This window comes from Electrophorus electricus, chromosome 9 (assembly GCF_041902795.1).
Source record: "Electrophorus electricus isolate QZ-2024a chromosome 9, ASM4190279v1, whole genome shotgun sequence".
NCBI classification, from domain to species: domain Eukaryota; kingdom Metazoa; phylum Chordata; class Actinopteri; order Gymnotiformes; family Gymnotidae; genus Electrophorus; species Electrophorus electricus.
Genome location: NC_137505.1, coordinates 8,515,303 through 8,543,226, shown reverse-complemented (window position 1 = coordinate 8,543,226; position 27,924 = coordinate 8,515,303). Strand labels below are relative to the sequence as shown.

Here is a 27,924-nt window from a genome sequence, read left to right as displayed (position 1 = left end):
TGTAATGTTTGAGCAATGTGACAGAATTATGGATAACTCTGTCTCAGTGTCAGAGAATGGTCCTGAAGACTGTATAACTTCGATATTAAAGAAATTACATAATCTAAATGTCTATTACAATTGTCCGAAATGAAACTAACGGAGGAACCCAACTGATTAATGTTACTTAAAAAGCAAACTAAAAACTACTTTTGCATTAAACAATGCAGCATTTAGGACAGGTGTTAATGGATGGTTATTTTTCATTTTTGCAATTTCCCAGCATACAACATTTGTATTTTGTACTTGTCAGTTTTGTAGCTGACTGTAGCTGGTCTTATGGTTTTTTTTGTTGTTCATCAGCCCTACATAAATCCATCACCTATGTGCTTAATGTACTAGAGGCTGTAACTTGCGCTACTGTCTCCAGAATCAATGTGAAGATTCCCAGCTTTATGCATGTGGTTTTATTGCTTTTTCCCCCATTGTTCAGAACTCATGCTTGTAAACCTGCGTGAACCAAACCATGGCTTCTGTGTACCATTTGTACACCAATTTGTGCAATTCAGCACCTGATATGTTATTTACTGATGGGGATGTGGGATCCCTCTGGAGTAAATAATTAATCATCTCCTTTCTTTAACTCTCCACTTTGCATGAGATTATTATTCGTATTTGGACCCTGTTGCATCTGTTATATTCTTTCTTTGTACTTTATTTTGTGAGATTTTACTTTTTTTAGTATTTGTCATTTAAAAAAACGTAAAATAATATTATCGATAACAATAATAACTTTGTAATTATATGTATTTATTTTTACTCTTATGCATGTTTCCTCACTGGCTGGTTGCTGGGGTGTTACCATGGAAACAGCAATATCTTCCAGACTATCCTGCCTTGAGGCCTAAATTATGAGGATTTTTATTTCTTTAAAAACAGTTCAGGCCAGTGTGCTGCCTTGTGCAGTGCTGATTATGCAGAAGGGGTTTTAAAAAGTAGAGATCAAACAAATGGTAGAGGCTACAGTGGTTTACTAATTGTTGTGGTTGTGTGTGTGTGTGTGTGGGTGTATTGAGGATGGTGGGCTGAGGGTTGTGTGTGTATGTGGAGTAGTGAAGATAAGGTAAGAGTTTTGCCTGTGTGGCCTAATGGGCTGTAAAGATGACAAATGGCCAAGCAGCAAGCTGCTTCCACAAGTAGAGAACAAGCAAAACAGCTTTGGGCCAAGTGTGAGAAAATATAACACCAGTGTGTTATAGCTCACCATCCTCAATACTCACACACACTCTCACACCAAACCATCAGCTCAGCACCCTCCATACACACATACACAATACCCAACCCTCAGCTCACCATCCTCAATACTCTCACTCACACACACACACACACACACACACACACACACACACACACACACACACACACACACACACACACTCACTCACACCCATCAGCTCAGCACCCTCCACACACACACACACACACACACACACACACACACTCACTCACACCCATCAGCTCAGCACCCTCCACACACACACACACACACACACACACACACACACACACACACCCAACCCTCAGCCCGGCACCCTCACTACACACACACACACACACAAAATCATCTTCCTATGAAATGCTTATCTGGCCTTATCACTGATGTATACCTAAAGAAAGTCATTCACAGTTCCTCTGATGTTTAACAGTAACATTTAAGACATGTTCAGGTCAATTGGTTGGTCACTGGGTAGGTATAAAATACTGAGTAAATGTAAATTTATTACCTTGTGTTATCCGTCTTACTAGGGATATTTTAATGCTCCAATCCACAAATGAACATCAAAGACAAATTTTTATTTGTGACCATAAGGTTTATTTTGAGTGTTTTTAAAGTACAAACACAAGCTGCAGCCATTTCTGTAAGCAGTAAAACAAGCTCATTGGACAGAAAAGTGAGGAAATAAAACTCTGTCCTACTGAGCACTGGCCTGTCTATGGGTCAAGGGATTCAACAATGATGATACTTCACTAGCAGCCCTGGATGTGGACTTCACACATTCCAAGGATTTAATATGTGAGCGGTCGCACCATAAAATATGTGTGTCATATTCTCAGTAGAATAAGAGGAAGAAGTTATGACTGAATCCATAGAAATCATCAGGAGTTGAAAGACAACAGTATAAAACTGATAATCATCCTTTGTAAGAAATCTCGTAAAAACTGGGCTTCCCTGGTGGTGTACAAATTGATGGAATGTTATTGTGTTTGAGGCTCATAGAAATATTGTGGCAGTACTGTCACATCAAGAAGAACTATGTTGTTCACTCTGGTTCATAAACAGTTGGAGAGCTTTGTGTTTTGGCTCTGTACTATAGCTAACTGGGTTTGAGTTAGAACAGCGACTATGGGATGATCAGAATGTCAGCTTTAAGAGTATTCGTGACCATATCACATGAGATGTGCAGGAACTACAGTCCTACAGTACATTCTAAACAGTCTGTTGCATTGTGGGAAGAAGCTTTCTGGACAGAATAACTGGTGTGGAAAGATTAAATTGTGTAGAGATTAAAAAAGGACCAGCAGGATGTCAGTTGTGAAGCCCGGTGACATGGACCTGCATTACTGCGAGTGGAACGACTGTAGAAGGGACAACGTTCAAACACACTGCTGTACTACCAATGCAGGTTTTCATGGCAAAAGTGCTGAATGTTATTAACTGGTTGAATCAATCATCCGACCCAAACCCCAGTGAACGTGGGATTCACTTATCGCAGTCAAGAGTAGGAAAAAAGAAAGAACGCTCCAAAAGAAGCTGGATCTGCAACTGCCATCATTACAGGCCTAGATGAGCATCACACAGAGCAAAACCAGCACTGGGTGATATCTGCCCATCACTGGCGCAAAGGATTTGTGGTCTAAGTGCCAGAGATGACATTTTTATTTCTGAAAATATTATGTGTCAAATTGATCCCATTAAGGGAAGGTGGAAATAAAATAATGCTACTAATCCTATATGGTTCACTTTGTATAGATGTAAGCAGTGTCAGGAACGCTTCCCCACCCTCAGTCACGTGGTACGGCCTGCCGTGCAAGGGGTTTGTTTGTTTGTAGCCACACCCTCCGTGAGGGCGCACACCTGTACAGGGTTTAGACGTTAAGTGTTTGTATGTCTATTTAAACCGCTGTCAGTGTGCACCTCGTTGCTCATTGTCAATGTTAATGTTAGTGTTGATGTTGTTTGCTTATGTTGCTATTGGTGTCGATGTTCCGTTTAAGTGTGTTTGTGCTGAATGTTAGCACTATGTGTGAGTGCCACCATTGTCTTTTATGTTTCATGTTAATAAATGTTTCACAGTGTCGAGGGAATCTGTGCGTTCTGTTCCGTGCCCTGCGGCACTCGGGCAAACGTTACAGCAGCTTATCTTTATAGTTATTGTGCCATTTCAAATCCGCTGTGATAGAGTACAGAGCCAAAACATAAAAAAATGTCACTAACCAATTACTTATGGTCTTCATTGTGCTTGTAATAAATAACCTTTCTAAATTATTCAACATGTTAAAATTCTCTGTACCTACAATGTACTGCCTGCATTTGTAACATACTGCACATCTATAATCTTCCATGAATTCTTTTCATGTTTTTTGTCCCTGATTGAAAACATGAAAGCTCCATAAAAATCGTCCAAGGAACTCAGCTCCCTCCCCCAATGAGCTGAAACTGTGGAGACCTCTGGCTCTTCTCGAAGAGCTCAAGGACAATGAAACTGCTAAACTTTGGCGACATTTTCATGTCGGATTATTTTGTATGTGACCCAGTAGAAGATGTTGAAAATAAGGAAGGCGAGTGGGAATGCTGCTCTGGAGATTGTGTCAATCCTCTTGGCTCTGTCCACAAACTTCTTCCGACTCCATTCCACGTCCCTCAGGATGGACGGCTGCTGGACCATGCCAGCTACAGGGCCCTTCGCTGCCATGCCGTCCTTTACACAGGAAGCCACGCCATAACCGGAAAAATGGAAACGACCCTCTCTCAGTTCCTCCTCCTGCACAGGAGGAACAAAACAGGCAACAGCAATACAACCATCATTCAGAACATGTTCACACTCACAGAACCATCATTCTGTCACGGTATGGCTCCTCCTCCCAAGTGTCTCCCCGTGTTTGTGTGTGTGTGTGTTCGTCCGTGTGGTCACTCCCTCCATATGTCACACCTGTTTGTAATTGCCTGTCATTTATGTATGTATATAAACCCTTATGGTTCTGTTGTGTGTTGTTGGTGTTTAATGTTACGTTAGCTTCATTGCTACATAGTACTTGTTTCTGTGTGAATAAACGTGTGTTTGTCTAACGTGCCTTGTCCCACATCCTGCTTAGCCTCCATTCGTTACTCATTCAGAACACATTCACACCTACAGAACCATCACTCAGAACGCACTCACACTCACACAGAACATTTGGCTGATGTTTAGTGGCAAAATGTGGCAGTTGCTCTGTCTTTTTTCAATTTGCCAGATTACTTCTCAGGTACTGTGCCTGGAACTGCCTGAAGCCTTTCATTTGTTATAACCCTAACCCTAACCCTGTCATTTAGCTATTATAACCTAACACTAACCCTTTCCTTTAGTTACTATAATCCTAGCCCTTTCATTTAGCTATTATAACCCTAACCCTGTCATTTAGTTATTAGTACCCTAACCCCAATTCTTTCATTTAGTTACTATAAACTAACCCTAACCCTTTCATTTAGTTACTATAACCTAACACTAACCCTTTCATTCAGTTACTATAACCTAACCCTAACCCTTTCATTTAGTTACTATAACCTAACCCTAACGCTTTCATTTAGTTACTATAACCTAACACTAACCCTTTCATTTAGTTACTATAACCTAACCCTTTCATTCAGTTACTATAACCTAACCCTTTCATTCAGTTACTATAACCTAACCCTTTCATTCAGTTACTATAACCTAACCCTAACCCTTTCATTTAGTTACTATAACCTAACCCTAACCCTTTCATTTAGTTACTATAACCTAACACTAACCCTTTCATTCAGTTACTATAACCTAACCCTTTCATTTAGTTACTATAACCTAACCCTAACCCTTTCATTTAGTTACTATAACGTAACACTAACCCTTTCATTTAGTTACTATAACCTAACCCTTTCATTCAGTTACTATAACCTAACCCTTTCATTCAGTTACTATAACCTAACCCTTTCATTCAGTTACTATAACCTAACCCTTTCATTCAGTTACTATAACCTAACCCTTTCATTTAGTTACTATAACCTAACCCTAACCCTTTCATTTAGTTACTATAACCTAACCCTTTCATTCAGTTACTATAACCTAACCCTAACCCTTTCATTTAGTTACTATAACCCAACCCTAACCCTTTCATTTAGTTATTATAACCCTAACAATCCTTTTCATTTATAGAGGTTTTCTTTAGCAGAAATACTCAGTGTTCACTCTTTTAATGCTGTTTATGGCTTTCCTAAGGTGAGGAATGTTTTATGTAGCATTAACGCCAGTGTCTGAGCAGCTGTCTCACTCTAAGCAGTAATCAAGTCTGTTGGGCATCTGCTGTTACAAAGAGGATTGTGGGAATGTGCATAGGTACATAAAAATCTTGGTTCCTTTTGGGTTTTCAAAAAGAAAACGAAACAGTTCTGTAAAGGGAATGGTTTCATTAGTGTACAGGTGAATGGTTTCATTAGTGTACAGGTGAATGGTTCCATTAGTGTACAGGTGAATGGTTCCATTAGTGTACAGGTGAATGGTTCCATTAGTGTACAGGTGAATGGTTCCATTAGTGTACAGGTGAATGGTTTCATTAGTGTACAGGTGAATGGTTTCATTAGTGTACAGGTGAATGGTTCCATTAGTGTACAGGTGAATGGTTCCATTAGTGTACAGGTGAATGGTTCCATTAGCGTACAGGTGAATGGTTTCATTAGCGTACAGGTGAATGGTTCCATTAGCGTACAGGTGAATGGTTCCATTAGCGTACAGGTGAATGGTTCCATTAGCGTACAGGTGAATGGTTTCATTAGCGTACAGGTGAATGGTTCCATTAGCGTACAGGTGAATGGTTCCATTAGCGTACAGGTGAATGGTTTCATTAGCGTACAGGTGAATGGTTTCATTAGCGTACAGGTGAATGGTTCCATTAGCGTACAGGTGAATGGTTCCATTAGCGTACAGGTGAATGGTTCCATTAGCGTACAGGTGAATGGTTCCATTAGCGTACAGGTGAATGGTTCCATTAGTGTACAGGTGAATGGTTCCATTAGTGTACAGGTGAATGGTTCCATTAGTGTACAGGTGAATGGTTTCATTAGTGTACAGGTGAATGGTTCCATTAGTGTACAGGTGAATGGTTCCATTAGTGTACAGGTGAATGGTTCCATTAGCGTACAGGTGAATGGTTCCATTAGCGTACAGGTGAATGGTTCCATTAGCGTACAGGTGAATGGTTCCATTAGCGTACAGGTGAATGGTTCCATTAGCGTACAGGTGAATGGTTCCATTAGCGTACAGGTGAATGGTTCCATTAGTGTACAGGTGAATGGTTTCATTAGTGTACAGGTGAATGGTTCCATTAGTGTACAGGTGAATGGTTCCATTAATGTCAAGGATATGGGTTTCTGTCTGTGAAGATAATGTTTATCCCTTTTAGCAGGCATGTGCATAATTTAGTTTCTGAACAGCAGCAGGTTGACTGACTGCACAATGATGGCTTCTTATATCATGTGAAAAAGCTTGCAGTATATGCTTCTGTGGCTTTCTGGGCTTCAGACAAAAGCTTATGAATATGCGATGTTTCATGCCGTTTCTAATTTTACACCTTGATTCTAATTGATTGTTTCCATATTCAAAATTCAATTACCCTTTCTAATCTATTTGTTAGGTCATCTCTTTGTTTCAAAATGTTGGACCGTGAGTGCAGACTACCTGAAGATTACGCCTTTGCCTTCGCTTCAGCCTGAGAAACTCTTTCTGTTGCCTGGATACAAAGTTCACTCCTGCATATTCGAGTAGCGCAGCGAAGACGAATAGGAGACAGACAGCCATCCAGATGTCTATGGCCTTCACGTATGAGACCTGCACAATGATAAACCACACATGCATTCGCTCACTGGATAATTTTGTACCACTACCAGGGCAGCAGGAGCTCAGTGGTTACGGTACTTGACTTGTATTAGGAAGGTTGCTGCTTCAAGTCCCACCGCTGCCACGTTGCCACTGTTGGGCCCCTGAGCAAGGCCCTTAACCCTCAATTGCTCAAGTTGTACTCAGTCATAATTGTAGGTTTGGATAAAAGCGCCAGATATATGTAAATGTATCCTTTGAGGCAGTGTTTTGATTCTGAATTCTTGTCCTCCTGAATGATGGTAAACTGGGGCACCTCTGTTACTAAACTTAGCTGGTGGTGTTGTGTTTTAACAGTGAATCATTACAGAGGTGTAGGGTCGGGGGTATAGGTGTGGGTGGGTGGAGGGGTGGAGGGGAATAGGTGTGGGTGGGTGGAGGTGTGGAGGGGAATAGGTGTGGGTGGGTGGAGGTGTGAGTGGAGGGTCAGGGGTATAGGTGTGGGTGGGTGGAGGTATGGCGGGGTGATGCCTTCTCTCCTGATCGGAACTGATCATCAATCTTTTGGTAAAACTTCACAGACTGCAAAACCTTAAAGTACACAATGCAAAATAACAGACACTGAGGTTTTAAACTGACATTTTTATATATGACTCCTTTTAAGTAAATTATTCTTCATGCTGTAAACAACAAGTCTTTGTTCTTATTATACGTGCTGCCTAAGGTATATAGTATACAATATATACAGAAGTGTGTTTTAAAAAGATTGTTCATTTGCTGTCAACTACCTAAATATCTGTATTGCTGCTTATAAAAATGTCAATTTTCTAAAAGCATGTTTTAAGCACACTGTGGTTTGCAGTCAGATAACTAGACTTTGGTTACCAAATTCCCTTATGCTTTGCTTGTCCAGATAGCTAAGCCTTCTGTTATGAAACATAATGCAATTGCTTGCACTGAATGTTGTGAATAAATGTTAATAATCCAGTTACTCATAATATAATGACCAAGTGTGTATTTAGGCCTTGAATTGAAACTGATGGTCACTTATCACTAATCATGTGCACCTGTCCAGCCTCAATTTCTTTCATTTTTAAGTATATTGGATTTTGCTTCTGAGCATGACTTTCATTTGGCTTGTCTGACAATTTGGATTCTACTAATTGGACATAATTACATAACTAATGTGATTGCAGTGGTACCAGTCCACCCTCACTCCTCCTCCTGCAGAGTCATGCTGCGTTTGAAGAAAATAACATGTTCACTTCACTAATTACGCAGATGCCTAATACACATCCCACTAATCTGCATATGGTCTAATACACGTCCCACTAATCTGCATATGGTCATAATACACGTCCCACTAATCTGCATACGGTCATAATACACGTCATAATACATGTCAAGCTCATAATTAAAGCTTGTGATGATTAAAGCATTACTTGCTGTGAAATAAGTGCCTTCATTTCCAAATTAGACAAATGGTTTGAAAATCAGATTAACATAATGACACATGCATTTATTACTGCAAATAGTTCTGAAATGCTACAACAAATGATGATTATCTCTTTGTCTGTGAAACAATATGGGAAAAGCACGCCCAGCCAAAACCCAGCCACAGGAGCGTCCTCTTCTGAATATTTGTCATTTTGATTACACTCCCTCGAAAACATGTTTATAAATGTTTATCAGAACTCATTCATCTGATGTGAATTTCTAAAGTAGTGTAGTACGCTTGTGCAGTCCACATTCTTCGCAATCGATTGATGACTCACTACTACTGACTGGCTCTCAGTCCACATTCTGATTGGTCACTGAGTGATGACTCACCGATACGGACCTATTGTTTTACTGTGTGTAAATGTAGATCCACACCTTGGGCAGCGAGGCTCTGGAGCCAGAGCTCTGCGTCGTCATGGTGAGCACCGTGGTGATGCCAAGGGCAACACGGGCAGGGGCGGCGTCCATGTTGATCCAGAAGGAGACCCAGGACAGGATGACAATGAGCAGGCTAGGGATGTACATCTGGATCAGGTAGTAGCCCATCTGCCTCTCCAGCTGGAATTTCACCTCTATACAGGTGAACTTACCTTTCCACAACACACACACAGCAGTGAACAGACTGGGGATGTACATCTGGATTAGCCAATATCTGCCTTTGCAGTTGGAACTTCAACTCCATGCAGGTGAATAGAACAAAATAAACTGCTGTGGGTTGTAGGTTTGACTGTAAACAAAACTTCCATCCTGCAATAAAAAGCTACCATGCTGTTAGCCTCTGATTTCGTACAAGCACTGTAGCCAGAAATACTGATATATTTACTTTCCAATTCAGTCACTATGCACTGTTGCACTAATGGAGTTTTTCCATAATGTTAAGTGAGAGGGAGAAAGTCAATGACTATGTGCTTGTAAAGAAACACAGCCAGCTCCAGACAACAGCCATTTGGGTGTTTGGGTGGCAGCAAAGACTGAAAGTTCAGGGTGTGTTCAGAAAGTCCAAACGAGTTGTCCACCTTCCACAATACAGGACATTTTTTTCCATTTAGTCTCATCAAGGATCCCTTTTTGTGTGTACTCTTAACAATACTTTGTGTTTTTTGGATTATCCTTATTAAAATCTGTTCCTTTGTAAACACTTGGGTCTCACTCTGTGTCTATCAAAATGTCCCACTGCAGCAAAATGTAAAGAAACAAAACATAAAGAACAGACAGTCTCAGGGTCCTTTAGGCCTGGCTGACAAACTCAGAAGTGATCAGATATAACAAGGTGCAGGTGTAGGTGATGATCAATAAGTGGGTGATTGGGAACGTAGAAGTGAAGAAGTGAGGTGATTGGTAGATGTGCTGGTGATTGATGGGTTAGAGGCTATAACGGGACAGACAGTCAGACCCTCAGAGATAAGAGGTTGAGGTTTCATTATAATCCATCAGCAGTCAGAGAACGAGCCGGGGTCAGAGCCAGAAAACCAAGATCAGGGATAATCACAATCATGGAGTAAAGACAGTCTGAGTCAAAAACCAAAAAAGTAATCCAAACACAGGCAGACTAATCTGAAGGGGCAGGAAGGAGAAGGTAGAGAGAAAATACAAAATACAAGATCTGATACACAAAAGGGCAGAACAGGAGAAACTGCTTGGTATGCACAGTGAAACTGGAGGCAATACTTCACAATGGTAATATGGACTATGCAATCTTACATACACTGGGAACAGAAGAACAAGTGATGTTAATCTGGTGATGATCATCTGTCTGTGATTGGCTGGGTTGTTAATCAGGTGATGAACAGCATGTTGGGAACTGTAGTGATCTTGGGACGTGGGTCGCATGACAGAGGTGCCTGACAGGCTGGGTAATGGGACTTGGCAATGTGTTGGTGGTTGGCTGGGTGTGGGCCAGAGCATGACATAATAATAATAATAATAATAATAATAATAATATAGTATAATAATAATAATAGCAATGATAATAATAGCAATAATAATAATAATAATAACATTAATACCAATAAAAGAAATAATAATAGCAATAATAGTAACAACAACACCAATAATAGTAATAATAATAATAGCAAGAATAATAATAGTAATAATAATAATAATGATTATTGCATACATATTATTGTTATATAATAATAATAATAATAATAATAATAATAATAATAAGCATATATGATCAATATGTATATCAGTATTTTTTTCAGGTAGTACATCAGATGTAAGAAAGCCTTAACTGACATTGTCTTCTGTTTACAAACATGTGATATTATCTGATATATTAAGGAATGTGATGTCTGATATTGGTGCCAAGCGTTCTGTGCTCACCTGTGTTGTAGTGTTTGGTGCAGTAGCCCAACTCTTTCTCCTGTCTCATGATGAACTGTGGTAAGGTCAGCCCCTCTGCCACCTGCACTGGCCCCTTATCTAACCACTCAAACACCAGGTCATTCATAGTGTAGCCAACTGCAGAGCAAACCAACACCCTGGCATTATGTCTCTCAGGGAATTAGCATTATGTCCAATGCACTTTGGATCAAAGGAGGTTAAACTTCAGTAAAAAAAACTTATTACACAAGTATCTGAGTGGCCTGTTCACACAGACGTACAATGTGTTACATCTAGTAAGCAAAGTTATTAATGTTTAATGTACATATAACCGGAGGGCGAGATTAAAGGGATAACATACAACTCTCAAGTTGCATCGTGCACGTCTGAACATCCATTGGGAAGTTCTTCAGATCCATTGGACAGGACAGGATTAATGTCAGCCTATAAAGAATGATCAATACTCACTTCAGTTTTAAATACACGGGTGAATGTGCAAATGTACCTGTGTATAATTTAGTAACAGCAGCTAAATCCACATTATCAGAAACATTTATTAGAAACACTTTGCAGATGTAGAGAGATAATCAGCTGTCACATCATCCTCCAGCCCTTTATTACTGCTCAGTTTCTCAGTTCTGCCGTGTGGGTGTTTATTACTGGTCAGTACTGCTGTATGGGTGTTTATTACTGGTCAGTTTCTCACCACTGCAGGGTGAGGGCATGGTGGTTTGGCAGTTAGCATATTTGCCTCTCAGCACTAGGATCTTGGGTTCAAGTTCCTGTCTGAGTGGAGTTTCCATGCTGTTTGTGTGGGTTGTCTCTGGTTTCTTTCCACAGTCCAAAAGCATGGAGGTTAGGTTGATTGGATACTCTAAACTGTCCTGTGTGTGTGTGTGAATGTATGTCCAGTGCTGGTTGGTGCTCTGTCCTGGCTTTAATCTCCTCCCTTTTCCCTGCATTCAGTGCAGTCCCCCAGGGGGGTGTAGGTTGAGAAAGGTGCTATATAAATGCAATTAATAATATTATTTATTACTGGTCAGTTTCTTCGTACTGCTGTGTGGGTAATTTTAGTGTCAGCAGTGACTCTTTTGTGTGCAAAAACTGCTGTGCATCATACACTCACACCAGAGATTAGCCTGAGATGGGTTATGTTATGATGTTTATCTCTGTATAAGCCTTTTGTGTTTCTTTGGTGGACTGTTAGCCAATGCAATGACAATGACCTTCTTTTGTTCTCGTTAGAGCAATTTATGTTCGTATGTTCGGTTTTGTTTTGTTACTGTCGTTAAACCCTTCAGGCGGAGACCTGCATGTGCTTCCTCCTCTTTTCCTGCACGTTCTACGCCTGTGACAGAAAATACTCGGCTCGTGGAAATTTGTTGTTTGGCCATACTGCTTGGCACGATAGTGGTCTGAAACACTGCCAGTTAATGGGCTAAATGTAATGTTACAGAGGTAATCACATTGTTATTTAATATTGTAATACATTAGGTTGGGTTACAGGCACATTTTTATAGATACATTTTAAAAGGTAATCAGTAAACTGTAATGGGATATATTTTTAAAGTAACCCAAACCTGCCTATATCCCTGTGCAATACAATAGGCAGAAAAGGTAGAAAACCTTGATCAACAAATACATAACCATTTTTCAGTAAAACTGTTTGCCTGGTTTTTTTTTTTATTGGTGTATTTTCATGAGTAACGGCTGTAACCTCTGTGGTGAGGTTTATTGTAGCTGTATTTTTAGTCTGCACTCTGTTTCTTGCCACTCTGACACAGTGCTTTTTGGGAAATATGTCCCCTTAAGCACAAGACATTTTTAATGTCAGAGTCACTTAAATAATTGCTTAACGAAATGCCTGATGAACCTTGTTCTCTCTCTAGACACTAACTGCCACTGAGCTCGATGAGATTTTGGCTCATTTCCTTGGATCCAATTATATTGTCCCATCTTTCAAAGCAGAGAGTCATTAAACAGCATTAATTGCTAATAAGTCCTTCTTTTTATGTTTGCATGTTGTACAGAACCTTAGCATAACAAGGGGGTGGTTATTGCTTGTGAGGAATTCTTATATAAGGCACCTGTTTCTCACAAGTACATGGAAAACTATTAAAAAGATCACAGCTTTTATTTTACTCTGATCAGTTTAACCAGATACTGTATGCATACATTTACCAGCCTCCTGCCTTGTTCCCATATTACACATTCGTATGTTTGCATTCGTTATAGGTTCAAGTGAAGTGAAGTGAGTTGTTGCCATGCATGTCGTGTTAGCCACGCTGTTCCCTGCTTATCACTTGTAGGTTTTTGACCACATGGCCACTGCTGACTTGATACTATTTGGGTGGCAGAGCATTCTCAACACCGTCATGGTAATGATTGTGGGTGTTGAGCTGGTAGAAGTTTGAAGTTTTTCAGGTACATTGTTGCAGGGGTTTTTATGTGTTAATGTATCTGCTCAGTTGAGAGTTTTTAGCCACCCAAAACTCTCTATCATGCTTTCCCAATGACCCAGTCCTCTACCATTTTATGATGGCTGCAGAATATTAAATGTATGCTGTTTGTGAAGGACAGCAATTATACCTGATGCTGTAGAGAACTGTTCCATCCTTGAAGATCCTCAGGAGCTTGTTGTCAGTAGTGACGTCGTGGAAGTTGGCACCCTTCTCATTGGCAAAGAACAAGTCGGGCTTCCAGATGGAGTCTAACATGGAGGGATCCAGGTCGAGTGAGGGGTCAGGGTACTCGCTGTAAGCAAGCCGAGGGTCATTCCACTTCTGCCTCAGGAAGATGTTTACTCTGTAGTCCTGCCCGGGTGCATGCAACAAACCGTTATCCCTTAAAGGGACATTTCTTAGAGGCTCTGTAAGATGTCTAGCACATGAAATACATATTTATCATGAAATATTTCTTCATCATTTTCTAAAACAAGCTCTATTTTTATCATGAAGGCAGGTTGATGCAATGTAAAGTCAAACAAACATTTAATTAGTGAAATGATTTAGTGACAACTACTGTTTTTTTTTTTTAAAGAATAAATATAATTTATCCCCATATATATAATATCATATAGTTTGTGAAGTAGAATAAATTACTTCACCAGAAATGAATTGGTGTTAATTTACAGAATGACATGGTAATGGTGTAAAGATTACCTAGTGATGACTGGATCAAGCAGCTCAACATAGTCCATCTGGATGTTATTCACATGCTTTATTAGGTACAGTACTAGAGCCATTTATCATAAAAATATATTTACAATGATTTTCTGGAAATGATTGCCCAGAAATGACTTAATTAATTTTGTAGTGCTACTAAGTAAAGCCCAGGCAATCATATTCCATTGACCATTTGACAACAAGTCAGCAAATCACTTTCTAAAATGTGCAAATATTTATGCTCAGTCTTCTTATCGCAGACACATAATCTAAACTCTTAAATATCCTATCAAGTGTTTGCCATTGGAGTGTTTGCTGACTGGGTTGCACAGCATGATTATGGTTCATTTCTTTGGGTTGTAGAATACAAAGAAGGTTAATTAGATTTCTGTGTCTGGAGTATGAGCAACATAATGCCAGTTGTTAGTCCTGCTGCTCACCTGGCATGCCCAGTTATGTATAACTATCTTGGCATCGTATTTTACTGGTGAACATGTGTACTTGTCAGATGTTTAGGGGAGGATGTTGTATGGCATGTTGCAGTTTATTTGGATTCTTAAATTTACAGCCCTTCAAGAAGTCTTATGCCTAAATAACTGTGCTAATTCCATAATGTACATTATGATATCTTGAAAATTATACATTTCATTCTTAGTATAAAAATATATTGGTGGTCCTTTTGGAATTTTTAGTAAAGTATTATATGCAAATGTGTGTAAACATTAAGTTGGCTTGCCAAAGGGCTAAATTAGGGGTTACGGTTGCAGTTCTTCATCTTAATAATAATAATAATAATAAGAAGAAGAAGAAGAAGAAGAAGAAGAAGAAGAATTATTATATTAGTGGTAGTAAAACCACCAAACGTGCTGTGAATGATCAGAAGGAAATCCAAATTTTTCATCCACTTTTCACACATCTATCACCCTTTTTACCCTTCTTTATCATTTTCATTCCATTTTAACTGCCTTCTAACTTTTATGCTGTACATGATATAAACACCCAAAATGAGTAAACATAGGAAGGCTTTTCATTTCTTCCACTCATTCTTTATTCTTTTTCCATCCCTCCATCCTCCCATAGAAATCCACTGATTTTGACACTCCTTCAGTTTTAAAATTTTAAAAATCGCTGCATTTGCTGTACCATATAAGCAACCAGGTCCAGTCACCAAACTCCTTCAATATCCAAGGAAATCAAAATAGTGAACCCCCACCACTTCACCCTGAGGGCACTCACCTATCTAACACTCATAACACTTCTATCCATTCATTCATCCCTTCATCCTGTCATAGGAATCCATAGATTTTATAATGAAATTTATTTTCAAGCTGTAACCAATAAACTTGGTACAAAGGTTCAGCATATCAAAGACTCAATAAAGATTCAAAACACTGATTTAACCAAATTAAAAATTGGTATTAAAATCCTGATATTAATATTGCTCTAACATTGGTGGGCCTGTGTGCCGAACACAGAGCTTGGGTCAGGTAAAACAAAATGAAAAACTAAAACAGGAGTAACGGGGAGGAACTTGAATGGCTAAGGGAAGCCTCCAGAGAGAGACAGACTTGAGAGGGAAAACTGGAGAGAGGAGGGGACGTGTAAAAACATGGACACCCACGCAGCACAGAAGTGAGCTGTAGCACGAGAGCTCATAGACCTCAGGTTACCGGCTAGCAGCTTGGCTCAGAACTTTGGCAAAGACCCAGCACTGAATGATTGGTTCACTGGGCTTATATAAAGGTCTAGCCCAGCTATTAGGTGTTAACCCCACCACTAATCATAATGCTATGTATTTCTCTTAATATACATAGCACTCACCTCAAGCCGTCTCTAACCCCGGACCCAAGATGGCCGAGGGAGATCCTAAGATCTCAGGGAAAACAAAGGACACGACGCAAGGAAAAGGCCTTGAGGGAAGCGAGCCGGCGTCAGGAACAGGCTGAGGGCTCAGGCACACCGAGCTCCCTTACCCAGCATCCTGCTACCCAATGTCCAGTCTCTGGACAACAAGCTCAACAACCTCCGGGCCAGGATAAAGTTCCAGAGGGACATTCGGGACTGCAATCTCCTCTGCTTCACCGAGTCGTGGCTGAACCCAGCAGTACCAAATCACGCCATCCAGTCAGCCGAGTTCTTCTCGGACAGGACGGCAGATTCGGGGAAGTCAAGAGGCGGTGGAGTGTGTGTGATGGTAAACAACAGCTGGTGCAACAATGCCAATGTTGTTACTCTCGCCCGCTCCTGCTCACCCAAACTGGAGCTGCTCGCCCTCAAGTTTCGTCCTTTCTACCTTCCCCAGGAGTTCACTTCGGTCATCATCAACACCGTGTAAATCCCACCTCAGGCCAACATGGAAACTGTGTGAACTTCATGAGGCTCTCACACAGTTTCAGGCACAGCACCGGGACGCTGCACTTATCGTGGTTGGGGATTTCAACAGCGCTAACCTCAAGCGTGCAGTGCCCAACCTTTACCAGCATGTAACCTTCCCCACCAGGGGAAATAGGACACTCGACCACTGCTACACCCCATACAAGGACAGCTACAAGGCACTAGCTCATCCACCGTTTGGTAAGTCAGCCCACGCTGCCGCCATCCTCCTACCAAAATATAAACAAAGGCTGAAATGGGAAGCTCCGGTTCAGAGGGAGGTCGCGCGCTGGACAGACCAATCGGTGGCCGCTCTGCAGGACGCTCTGGATGACGCAGATTGGGACATGTTCCAGCGCAGAACTGATGATGTCAGCGAGTTTACGGAGGCAGTAGTAGGGTTTATTGGGAAACTGGTGGACGACACGATTCCAAGACTCACCATCAAGAAGTTTCCCAACCAGAAGCCCTGGGTGGACCATCCGCGAGGCTCTGAACTACAACGTGGGGATCATCAGCCGGAACATGGACGAGTACAAGTCTGCGGCATACGGAGTGTGCAGGGCGGTGAGGGAGGCGACGCGACGCTACGGGAGGAAACTAGAGACACAGTTCCAGCAGAGTGGCTCTAGATCCCTGTGGCAGGGACTACGGACGATCACGGACTACAGGAGCCCACCCTCCAGACCGATGAGTGCGGATGAGTCTCTGGCGAATGAGCTGAATAGATTCTTCGCTCGCTTTGAGGCTACATCTAGCAGCGCTAATGCTAGCAATCGGTGGCCGCTCTGCAGGACGCTCTGGATGACGCAGACTGGGACATGTTCCAGCGCAGAACTGATGATGTCAGCGAGTTTACGGAGGCAGTAGTAGGGTTTATTGGGAAACTGGTGGATGACACGATTCCAAGACTCACCATCAAGAAGTTTCCCAACCAGAAGCCCTGGGTGGACCATCCGCGAGGCTCTGAACTACAACGTGGGGATCATCAGCCGGAACATGGACGAGTACAAGTCTGCGGCATACGGAGTGTGCAGGGCGGTGAGGGAGGCGACGCGATGCTACGGGAGGAAACTAGAGACACAGTTCCAGCAGAGTGGCTCTAGATCCCTGTGGCAGGGACTACGGACGATCACGGACTACAGGAGCCCACCCTCCAGACCGATGAGTGCGGATGAGTCTCTGGCGAACGAGCTGAATAGATTCTTCGCTCGCTTTGAGGCTACATCTAGCAGCGCTAATGCTAGCAGCGCCAATGCTAACAGCGCTAGTGCTAATGGTACTATCGGCGCAGCCAACGGTGCATGCGCAGAGCCCACCATAGAACAGCGCCCTCTCATCATCACGGAGAGTGACGTGAGGAGAGTGTTTAAAAGGGTGAATACCAGGAAGGCGGTGGGACCAGATGGTATCTGCGGGAGAGTCCTCAAAGCCTGTGCAGATCAGCTAGCCCCGGTGTTCACCGACATCTTCAATCTCTCCCTGATGCTCGGTATCGTCCCGTCCAGCTTCAAGCGATCCATCATCGTCCCCGTCCCGAAGAAACCTTGACCCTCCAGCATCAATGGCTACCGCCCTGTTGCCCTCACATCAGTCGTGATGAAGTTCTTTGAAAAGATAGTCAGAGACTTCATCACATCTTCACTGCCAGCCTCCATGGACCCACTGCAGTTTGCATACCGCCACAACCGCTCCACTGATGATGCAATTGCACATCTGCTCCACACCACACTGACCCACCTGGACAAAGGGAGGGGTAATTATGTTAAAATGCTGTTTGTCAACTACAGTTCAGCATTTAATACCCTCATCCCCTCCAGACTCACTACTAAGTTGGAGGATCTAGGACTGCATACATCCCTGTGCGACTGGATCTCCAACTTCCTAACAGACAGACCACAATCAGTATGGGTGGGCAACTGTGCCTCATCCACCCTCACCTTCAGCACTGGAGCTCCTCAGGGTTGTGTCCCAAGCCCCCTGCTCTACTCACTGTACACCTACAACTGCACAGCCACTTCCAGCTCCACCATCATTGTCAAGTTTGCTGACGACACCGTTGTCATGGGCTTGATCTCAGACAACGATAAGAAGGCCTACATGGAGGAGATTAAACACCTGGAAAACTGGTGCCAGGAAAATAATCTCCTCCTAAGCATCAGTAAGACAAAGGAGCTGATCGTGGATTGCAGCAAGAAGCAGGAGCGGCACTACCAACCTGTGAGGATCAGTGGAACCACGGTGGAGAGAGTAGATAGTTTCAGGTACCTTGGTGTTCACATCTCGCATGACCTGTCCTGGTCCCGCCATACCAACTCCCTGGCAAAGAAGGCTCGTCAGCGTCTTTACCACCTCAGACGCCTAAGAGACTTCAGACTGCCCTCCAAGGTACTGCGGAGCTTCTACACCTGCACTATCGAGAGCATCCTCACGGGGAACATCACAGTCTGGTTTGGGAATAGCACCAAGCAGGACAGACAAGCACTCTAAAGGGTAGTGCGTTCAGCAGAGCGCATCACTCACACGGAACTTCCTGACCTGCAGACCATCTATTACAAGCGGTGCCAGACCAAGGCCAGGAGGATTGTGAAGGACCCCAACCATCCCAACAATAGGCTCTTCTCTCTGTTGAGGTCAGGGAAGCACTTTCACTCCCTGAAGATCAAGACAGAGAGACTGAAGAGGAGCTACTTCCCACAGGCCATTCGGGCCCTGAATCAGGGAAACTGATAAACTGTGGGGACCACCACCACCATGTAACATAACTGTAAATATGTTCAATTATCACCATGTAACATAAAAACTGCAAATATGTCATCTACAAGATGGAACTGTACATTCTGTACATACATATATACATAACCATATACATTGTACACTGTGTATATAAACATAATATACATATATTGTACATACAATTGTTAATATATTTCTCTATGTACCCCTGTTTTCTTTTTCCTCAGTTTGGATGGAGCACTCAACCATTTCACTGTGAGTTATACTGTGTATGACCATGTATGTGACAAATAAACCAAACTTGAAACTTGAATCAGGCTTGACTTGAGGCTCCCTCTAGTGGCCAGAAGGGGCCTCGGCCTGGCGCCAACCCTTAAAAGTACCCCCCCCAGAAGGGCCAGCACCTGACATTCCAAGGCCAGCTGCACGACCCTGCTGAAAAGCCCAAATGAGATCACGGTCCAGGATGTGACGGGAGGGAACCCAGGACCGCTCCTCGGGCCCGTATCCCTCCCAGTCCACCAAATATTGGACTCCACCACGAACCCACCGGACATCCAAGAAATGCTTCACCGTGTACACTGGTGCCCCGTCTACCATGCACAGACCCAGCGGGTCGGAGGGGCCCACCGAACACAACACAGGCCTAAGGCAAGACACATGGAAAGTAGGGTGGACACAACCACAGGGGAAGGGCAAGGCAATAAGAAACAGGGTTTATGCGGCAAAGAACCTTGAACGGCCCGATGTAGCGAGGGGCAAGTTTGTGGGTATAACCATGCAAAGGCAGGTCCTTGGCCAAACCCGCTGTCCCGGCCGATAAATCGGCATAACGTTTTTGAGCAGCCATAGCAGATGAGAGCCCCGTGCACCCTCCGCCAGGCCAAGTGGAAGTGCCTGACTGTCTGCTCAGCAGACCAGACACCCATGTCAGCTTCCTGGTCGGCAAACAGGAGCGGAGCATAACCGTACTGGCACTCGAATGCCGACATGCCTAAGGAGGAGTGCCACAGAGTGTTGTGAATTCCACCCAAAAAAGGTGCTCAGACCAACAGGATGGGCAGGAAGAGGCCAGACATTGGAGGGTGTGCTCCAGATCCTGGTTAACTCTCTCGGTCTGGCCGTTGGAATTGGGGATGGAAGCTAAAGAATAAGCTGGCTTCTGCCCCCCAACAACCGACAAAAGGCCCCCCGAGAACCAGCTAGTGAATTGAGGCCTGTGGTCTGACACGATGCTGCTAGGTAGCCAATGAATATGGACAACTTGAGTAAGTAATAGTTTATCTGTCTCTTTCGCAGATGGCAATTTCGGCAGTGCAACGAAGTGGCCAGCCTTGGAGAACCTGTCGACGACCACCAAAATCACAGTGTTCACAAATGCTCAGACGACAACGGTCGAGGGTGGAGCAGAGGATGGCGAGGATTCCCACTGGCGGGAGAGGGTATCAGGTTTAATGTTCTTAGTGCCTGGCCTGTATGATAAGGTAAAATCAAACCGGGCAAAGAACAGTCCCCATCTGGCCTGGCGCGGATTAAGTCACTTGGCCTGTTGTATGTAGATATAGATCAATATGTCATCCAGGTAGACAAACAAGTGCCTGTCAAGGGCTTCCCTTAAGACCTCATTGATTTACCACTGGAAGATGGTGGGTGCGTTCATCAACCCAAACGGCATGACGAGGTATTCGTAGTGCCCAGAGGGGGTGATGAATGCCATCTTCCACTCATCCCCCTCCCGGATTCTCACCAAGTTGTAGGCACTGCGCAGGTCCAGTTTAGTAAAAACGGAGGCCTGCTGCAGTGTTTCGAATGCTGAGGTCATGAGAGGCAATGGATAGCAGTCCTTGACAGTTGTTGTGTTAAGGCCCTGGTAGTCTATACAGGGGTGTAGCCCACCATCTTTCTTCCTGACAAAGAAGAACCCCGTGCCAGCGGGGGAAGTAGACGGCTGGATGAACCCTAGGGCCAAGGACTCTTGTATATACTTGTCCATTGCTTGACGTTCAGGCCCCAAAAGGGAGAACAGGCAGCCTCTAGGGGTACTGGAGCCCAGAAGGAGGTTTATGGCTATGTCATATGGGCGGTGGGGAGGCAATAGTTGGGCCTTCTGTTTGCTAAATGCTTCCCCGAGGTCCCAGTATTCCTGCGGGACTCGAGACAGGTCCGAACAGCCGGAACAATGACCGGACCCAGACCAAGGCTTGGGGAGCTGCAACCAGGAGCTCCGACATGACAAACCCCAAGACAGCACTGACCGGCTTAGCCAGTCAACATGGGGATTATGTCGCTGAAGCCAGGGGTACCCCAAAATCAGTTGCAAGTCGGGAGCATGGATAATATACGGTGCAATCTGTTCAGTGTGTGGGCCGACTCGCAATGTGATTAGATGAGTCTGATGGCTAACAACCCCTGGCTCCAGGGACTGACCATCGATGGCAGCAATGGGTAAGGGTTTGTCCTCTGGGACTAGCGGCAGGGCTAACTTGTTGGGTAACCCAGCATCGAGAAAGTTGCCTGCCGCTCCGGAGTCCACGAATGCCTGGAGATGCGTTTCAGACGTTCCCCAGGCAATTGTGGTACTTAACAACCCCTGGGCTCAGAGAGGACTGGTTAAGTCCGTCAGAGGTCCTCCCTCCCCTGACGGACGTTGTCTTTTCCCTGGAGTTCAGGACAAGCTGGGCGGAGATGACCCGAGCTTCCACAGTACAGTCACCTCTCCTCCCACATCCGAGCGTCGTATTCACTCCGGGAAAGGCGTGTGTGTCCTAGCTGCATTGGTTGGGATCCGGACTCCCCGTGCTTGTCATGCACACGAACAAGGCTAAGGGGGCACGGAGCTCCGCGCGAACCTCGACTGATCTCTGGTCCCTGTGTTCTGCGCCTCTGCTGCACGCGATTGTCAATATTCAAGACCAGATCGATCAGGTCGTCGAGAGAGGCAGGAGTATCACGGTGGAGCATCTTTAAGGCCCAAGGCTCTGGTGGAAAGCAGCCATCAGCACTGTGGGGTTCCATCCACTCTCAGTGCAGAACTAATCGCATAACCAGCCACAGCTCTTTCCCCTTGACACATTAAGACGACAGGAAATCGTCCCCCTCCAGTGACTGGATGGTCAAAAGTTCACTTGAGGGCAGCGGTGAACTCCACTACAGTGGAACGAACATCTTTTTGGTGCTCCCAGACCAGGCTGGCCCATGCCAGAAGGGAGATGATGTACGTCACCTTTGCTCGCTCTGTGGGGAATGGAGATGGCTGCTGCTCAAAAGCCAGTGAGCACTGACGAAGGAACCCCCTACAACCTCCTGCCTCACCGGCATAGCGCTCAGGGGCAGGAAGCAACGGCTCTGAGCACGAGGTGGGCAGGATTTGGGCTGGGGCTGCTGCAGCCCCAGCTGCCTCCTGACTAGGGGCAGCCGGAGGCACTGGTGTTAGTGTCAGCGGTCCATCAGGGCCTGCAACTGAGAAAGAATCTGCTGCAGGGCCTGTTCATGTCAACCAACCGTCACCCCCTGATTAGTCAGAGCCACCTTTACCTGTTCCAGAACTAACTGTAGAGCTGGGTCCATGGCTGGGTCTTTCTGTAAGGTGGGCTCAAACCCAGGTCAGCTGGGTGATGATACCAACAGCCTACTGGGTGAGCAACCACACTAACAGTGGGCCCGTGTACCCAACACTTAGATCTTGGGTCAGGTAAAACAAAATGAAAAACTAAACACCACACTGAGTGTGGAAAAAAGGAAGAACAAAGGACGCCAGGGGAAGAAATGGCAACCCCGATGCACTGGGGAAAACTCGAACTAAAACTTCCCACACAAAACCAGAAAACGGGGAGGAACTTGAATGGCTAAGGGAAGCCTCCAGAGAGAGACAGACTTGAGAGGGAAAACTGGAGAGAGGAGGGGATGTTTGAAAACACGGACACCCTCGCAGCACAGAAGGTGTAGCATGAGAGCTCACAGACCTCAATACCTTAAGTTACCGGCTAGGAGCTTGGCTCAGAACTTTGGCAAAGACCCAGCACTGAGTGACTGGTTCACTGGGCTAATATAAGGTCTAGTCCAGCTGTTGGGTGTTAAGCCTGATTAGTGGTGTGGTTGACTCGAGGCCTCCCTCTGGTGGCCGGAAGGGGCCTCAGCCAAGCGCCAACCCTTACATATTGGTATTAAAACCCTGATATTAATATTGGTATTGAAATCCTGATATTAATATTGGTATTAAAACCCTGATATTAATATTGATATTCAAACCCTGATCTTAATATTGGTATTCAAACCCTGATATTAATATTGATATTCACACCCTGATATTAATATTGGTATTAAAACCCTGATCATAATATTGGTATTCAGAACCTGATCTTAATATTGGTATTCAAATCCTGATCTTAATATTGGTATTCACACCCTGATCTTCATACTTATGGAACACATCTGTTTACCTTCTATATTTATATTTACCTTCTTCTATATTTCAATCATACCTGCATCCCCCATAATAATTGCTTGATTTTATAATGCCCTTAATTATCAAACAATAGCCATCAAACTGGTTCAAAAGGCTTAACATAATCTTAACATAGTTATATTTGTCATGCTGTTACAATGGGCTTTGGCAAACCAACTCAAAGTTTGTCCACAAACTTTACTTTGGGTCACGCTTTTATCACATTTATTTGACCTGACTGAGGAAATGTCACACTGATTCACTGTTGTAACTGTATCTTAGAAAAGCATTATGTTGCTCTGACCTTGAGTCATTACACTACTTAATCTGTTTGAATGACATATCTTAAGACATAAAATTCTCAAAAATTCAGCTACAAAATGTATGTGAGTCATTTGCTATGAGTCACTGTGTGAATTAAGTAGCACAAAATAATGTAATGTATGTAGGAAGATGACAATCGCCCTAATTAGTCAGCCATACATGAGTGATCTGAGATACAGTGCCTTTGTGTTAGGCTCTATAAACAGACTGGTACAGTCTTGGTTATGTTGCATGAAACATGTTAAAAGCAATTATTATTTTTTTTTTTAAAGAATATGAATATTTTTAACAAATGTTCATAAGACAGAAGATGTTAGTGAAACGTTAGCAGATAGCAGATCTGAGGTGAGGGGTATAACACCTAACTCACCATGGTGGTTTCAGCTATAGAACCAAAGCTGTTGATAAATATGTTGCAGGTGACATTTACAGGGGGACCTGCAGGTAGGGCGATAAACCACATTGGCATCTGTTTTAGCAAATTCGGAAGAGGCAACAGCATGCCAGGCTTACCATAGTGGTTTCAGTCACGGACCCAAAGCTGTTGATAAAAATATTGCAAGTCACGTTTACAAGGGGACCTGAAAAATGGAATGAAAATGGAAAAAAGACAACAGGGCAGAGGCCAAACTGCACCAGTAAAAGCTCCAGGATTCTCCAGTGTAGCCTGTAGATTGCATGACCTTTGCATTGGATTTGAACACTATAAATGATTATAAAACAGTTTTCATTAAAATGGTTTCATCTAGCACCCATGAATCTTACCAAGAACACCATGAGAAATGTAAGTATATATTTTAAAATTAGCATCAATCACTTTTTTCTCTAGATAACTTAGCAGACATTCTTTTTATACTTTACAGTTTGTGTTTATCAGTAACAGATATCTACCTAAACAAATGGTGGCTAAAATCCATCCCTTGATGAATAATGATCGATCATCTTAGAAGCTGGCAGATTGATGACCTCATCTTTTGACATGTTAACCATGTCACAAACTGATTGATCTAAATGGAATTTGTTCTTGAACATTACTGCCTGAATCTAGAATTTTGAAAAACCCACCCATACACCAAACACTCTGGGCCTGCATGTACCAAGGATAACTTAGATAAACTGGCAAAAAGCATCTGACTAACTGGCACTAACCAAAACAGAAATTTGAAGAGGTTGTGCACAGTGCTGCAATTCTGCTCATGAAGGTTGCAATCAACACCAAGATTTCTTTGGTCCACTTTGAGGTGACAATCCTGCTGAGACAAGAGTGGTATCTCCTGGACCTCCTGGGCTTCTGTAGTGGCTTCATTAATATTACATACCACTCTGTATCAATATTCGCCTCAGCATGTACACAGGCAGTTTTGGAACAGAACGTGGTAAAATAAAACAGCTTGAGACTCAAAACTAGGTCATGCTTTGCAATTAGGCACCTGTGACGTGATGTTGGCCCTGTTATGTGGAGGAGTGACAGGGTTTTGATACTGGTTACTAATGGTTACTAATGGTCAAATTTGATGGTGTGGGTGATTATTGATTAGTGATTACTGGAACATGAACATCAAGTTTTTATTGGATTCTCTCTCTCTCACTCTCTCTCTCACACTCTCTCTCTCTCACTCTTTGTGTGTGTGTGTGTCTGTCTATAATATATATATATATATATATATATATATATATATATATATATATATATATATATATATAGAGAGAGAGAGAGAGAGAGAGAGAGAGAGAGAGAAAGTGTATATATAGAAGCAAGGAGCTTCTGAGCACTTTAAATATTAAATTTTGAATATCTCAATTTCATTTCAAATGAAAATATGTTCATTTGAATTTTCATATGAAAATTACCCTATAGAGGATAGTTTTGTCATGGTGTGGTTCCATCATTCACTAAAAGGTGAATAATAACACTGCATTGTGCTTTGGGTTTGGAAATAACATAAAGGTAAAGGAAGAATAGACTTTATTCTGGGTAGTGTAACATTCTCTCTTTCTGGGATCCAGACAGACTTAGAGACAGCCTTGTGGAGTTGGATCTACATCTGGATCTTGCCAGATCTAACAGGGACTGAGGTCTGTCTATTTAAATATGAAACTGGCACTCTGCTCTTAGCTAGCCCTCCTCTCTTGAGGGCTTGTGCATGTTTAGAAGCAAGGATACACTTACTGGAGAAAGATCAAAAGATGGGTTAAAGAAGCCACAGTCATTTTACATTTCACAGAATCAAATATGGAAGTGCTTCATTATAAATGTTCTGAAAAATGTGACATACTTTTTCATTCATTAAACTTACAAATATTAGGTCATTTAAAAGCAATGACTACAACAGCTTCAACCTTATTTGAGGTTGTTAAATGCAACCACAAAATGAGCACCATACCTTTGAAGTTAGGTCTTATACGTGCATCATAGCCTGATGTTTTTCCCATCAGTTTGTCCAGGAAATCAGAAGGTGACATAGTCAGTGATGAGCCTCTTGCTGGTGACCTCTCATGCTCTTTTGCAACCATTATCCTGGAGCACAGTGGGAGCACACATTCATTAAAACAACCAGCAAGCCATTCAGAAGAAAGAACCAATTTTTGCAAGGGACAACATTTTGCATGCTTGTGTAACGACGAGGGTAAGCTGGATTTAATGACAGGTTCACAAAGGGTTCATTTGCACAGCCACCCACACATTGGGAATCTGAGAATGTGACTGTTTTCTTATATGTATTGGTCAATGCCCACATAGAGCTGATGGGTCTCTCCTTATTCTCTGATGGGTCTCTATCTCTGTTTCTCTCTCACTGTCTCTTTCTTTTCTATGTCTCTCCCTCACTATTACTCTGGGTGAAAGAAGGAAAGATACAGGTGTAGGGGTGGCTGGATCTAAAGAGCTTGTACATTCTGGCAGCAGTTGGAGGAAGGCCAGACACATCAGAAGCAGGCAGATCAGAGCCAGACCAGACACATCAGAACCAGAACAAGCACATCAGAACCAGACCAGGCACATCAGAACTAGCAGCCTTCAGTCTGCTGGTCTGTACCCCACCTGGGATTTGAACCATGAACCTGTCTATGGAGCTGGACTACTGTGCCTGCGTGCTGGTATTGTTAGATTTTATACAGGTTCTATGGTAAATACATATACCTATGCATGTACTTATGTTTAATATGTACACAAACAGCTGGAAAACAGCTAGACACTGAATAATTATATGTAGTTACCCAGAACAGTGTATATTTTAGTCCGTCTTGAAATCTAATTTGAGAATAAATATAATTTTATAATAAATATAATATATAGTAGATATTAAATTTAAATCTGGAATACGCTTTTTAGAAGCCCCTATATAGTACCTATATATTTTCAGAAATACTTTTCGGCTTCACTTTCACGCGCTGTGAAAGATTCTTAAATAACCTTGAAACTGCGCTTTGCAGACGTTCAGTAATGGCTATTGGATGGTTCTCCCAAAATGTTGACTGGTAAACAACCAGTGCACATACCTGAGGTGATCCATTTCTATCATGCATGCAAATAAAGTTGTGAAGAGTTTTACAAATGGGCGAGTCATTCCTCTTAGTGTTATGGCTTTCCCGCCTCTCCACACGCGTCCATATGGAAATGTAGGGTCAGGCGCGCGGTACGAGCGCTTTCCTCCCAACCAAAACACAGATCAAAGGAAAACACACAACATGCGCTCCAGTCCTGGCTGTCATCGTTTAAAGGGACAGGTTTAGCAGTCCAACACACCGTAATTTTGGTTGATCTGCATCAATAAACATCCGCTGAGAGTTTCAGCAAACGGCAGGGAAATGGAAAAAAAAAAATATGGGACGGGTTAATACAATCTTCAAAGAAGGGATTGGACGTGACGATCCAAGTTGGCGTTGTGTTTAGGTGAAGGGTCTGCAGAGGTGAAGCGAACACAGGTGAAGCGATGCAACTGACGATCCAAGTTGGCGTTGTGTTTAGGTGAAGCGA

General features: G+C 43.0%; 1 protein-coding gene across 2 annotated transcripts; it reads right to left on the bottom strand.

Moving 5' to 3' along the window:
* Positions 1-1,844: 1,844 nt before the first annotated feature.
* Positions 1,845-27,924, bottom strand: glra2 (glycine receptor, alpha 2). 2 transcript variants are annotated; one of them, XM_027028241.3, is made up of 9 exons: positions 27,447-27,924; positions 26,333-26,466; positions 24,319-24,386; positions 13,497-13,720; positions 11,269-11,351; positions 10,908-11,045; positions 8,958-9,172; positions 6,945-7,094; positions 1,845-4,022 (listed from the first exon to the last, which is right to left on the bottom strand). In XM_027028241.3, exons 1-9 carry the CDS (start codon positions 27,512-27,514, stop codon positions 3,747-3,749), a joined length of 1,356 nt encoding a protein of 451 aa, XP_026884042.1. In that variant the 5' UTR covers positions 27,515-27,924; the 3' UTR covers positions 1,845-3,746. The 2 variants fall into 2 exon arrangements, with proteins under 2 accessions (XP_026884042.1, XP_081577026.1); XM_081720900.1 differs by lacking the exon at positions 6,945-7,094.

Excerpts from the sequence above, each read along its gene's own strand:
- glra2 (XM_027028241.3), bottom strand. The coding sequence starts at position 27,514 with ATGACTCGCCCATTTGTAAAACTCTTCACAACTTTATTTGCATGCATG. Across the intron at positions 11,352-13,496 it reads ACAGTTCTCTACAGCATCAG|GCTGACATTAATCCTGTCCT; the intron begins GTATAATTGCTG and ends CATTCTTTATAG. Across the intron at positions 9,173-10,907 it reads CACCAAACACTACAACACAG|GTAAGTTCACCTGTATAGAG; the intron begins GTGAGCACAGAA and ends TGTTGTGGAAAG.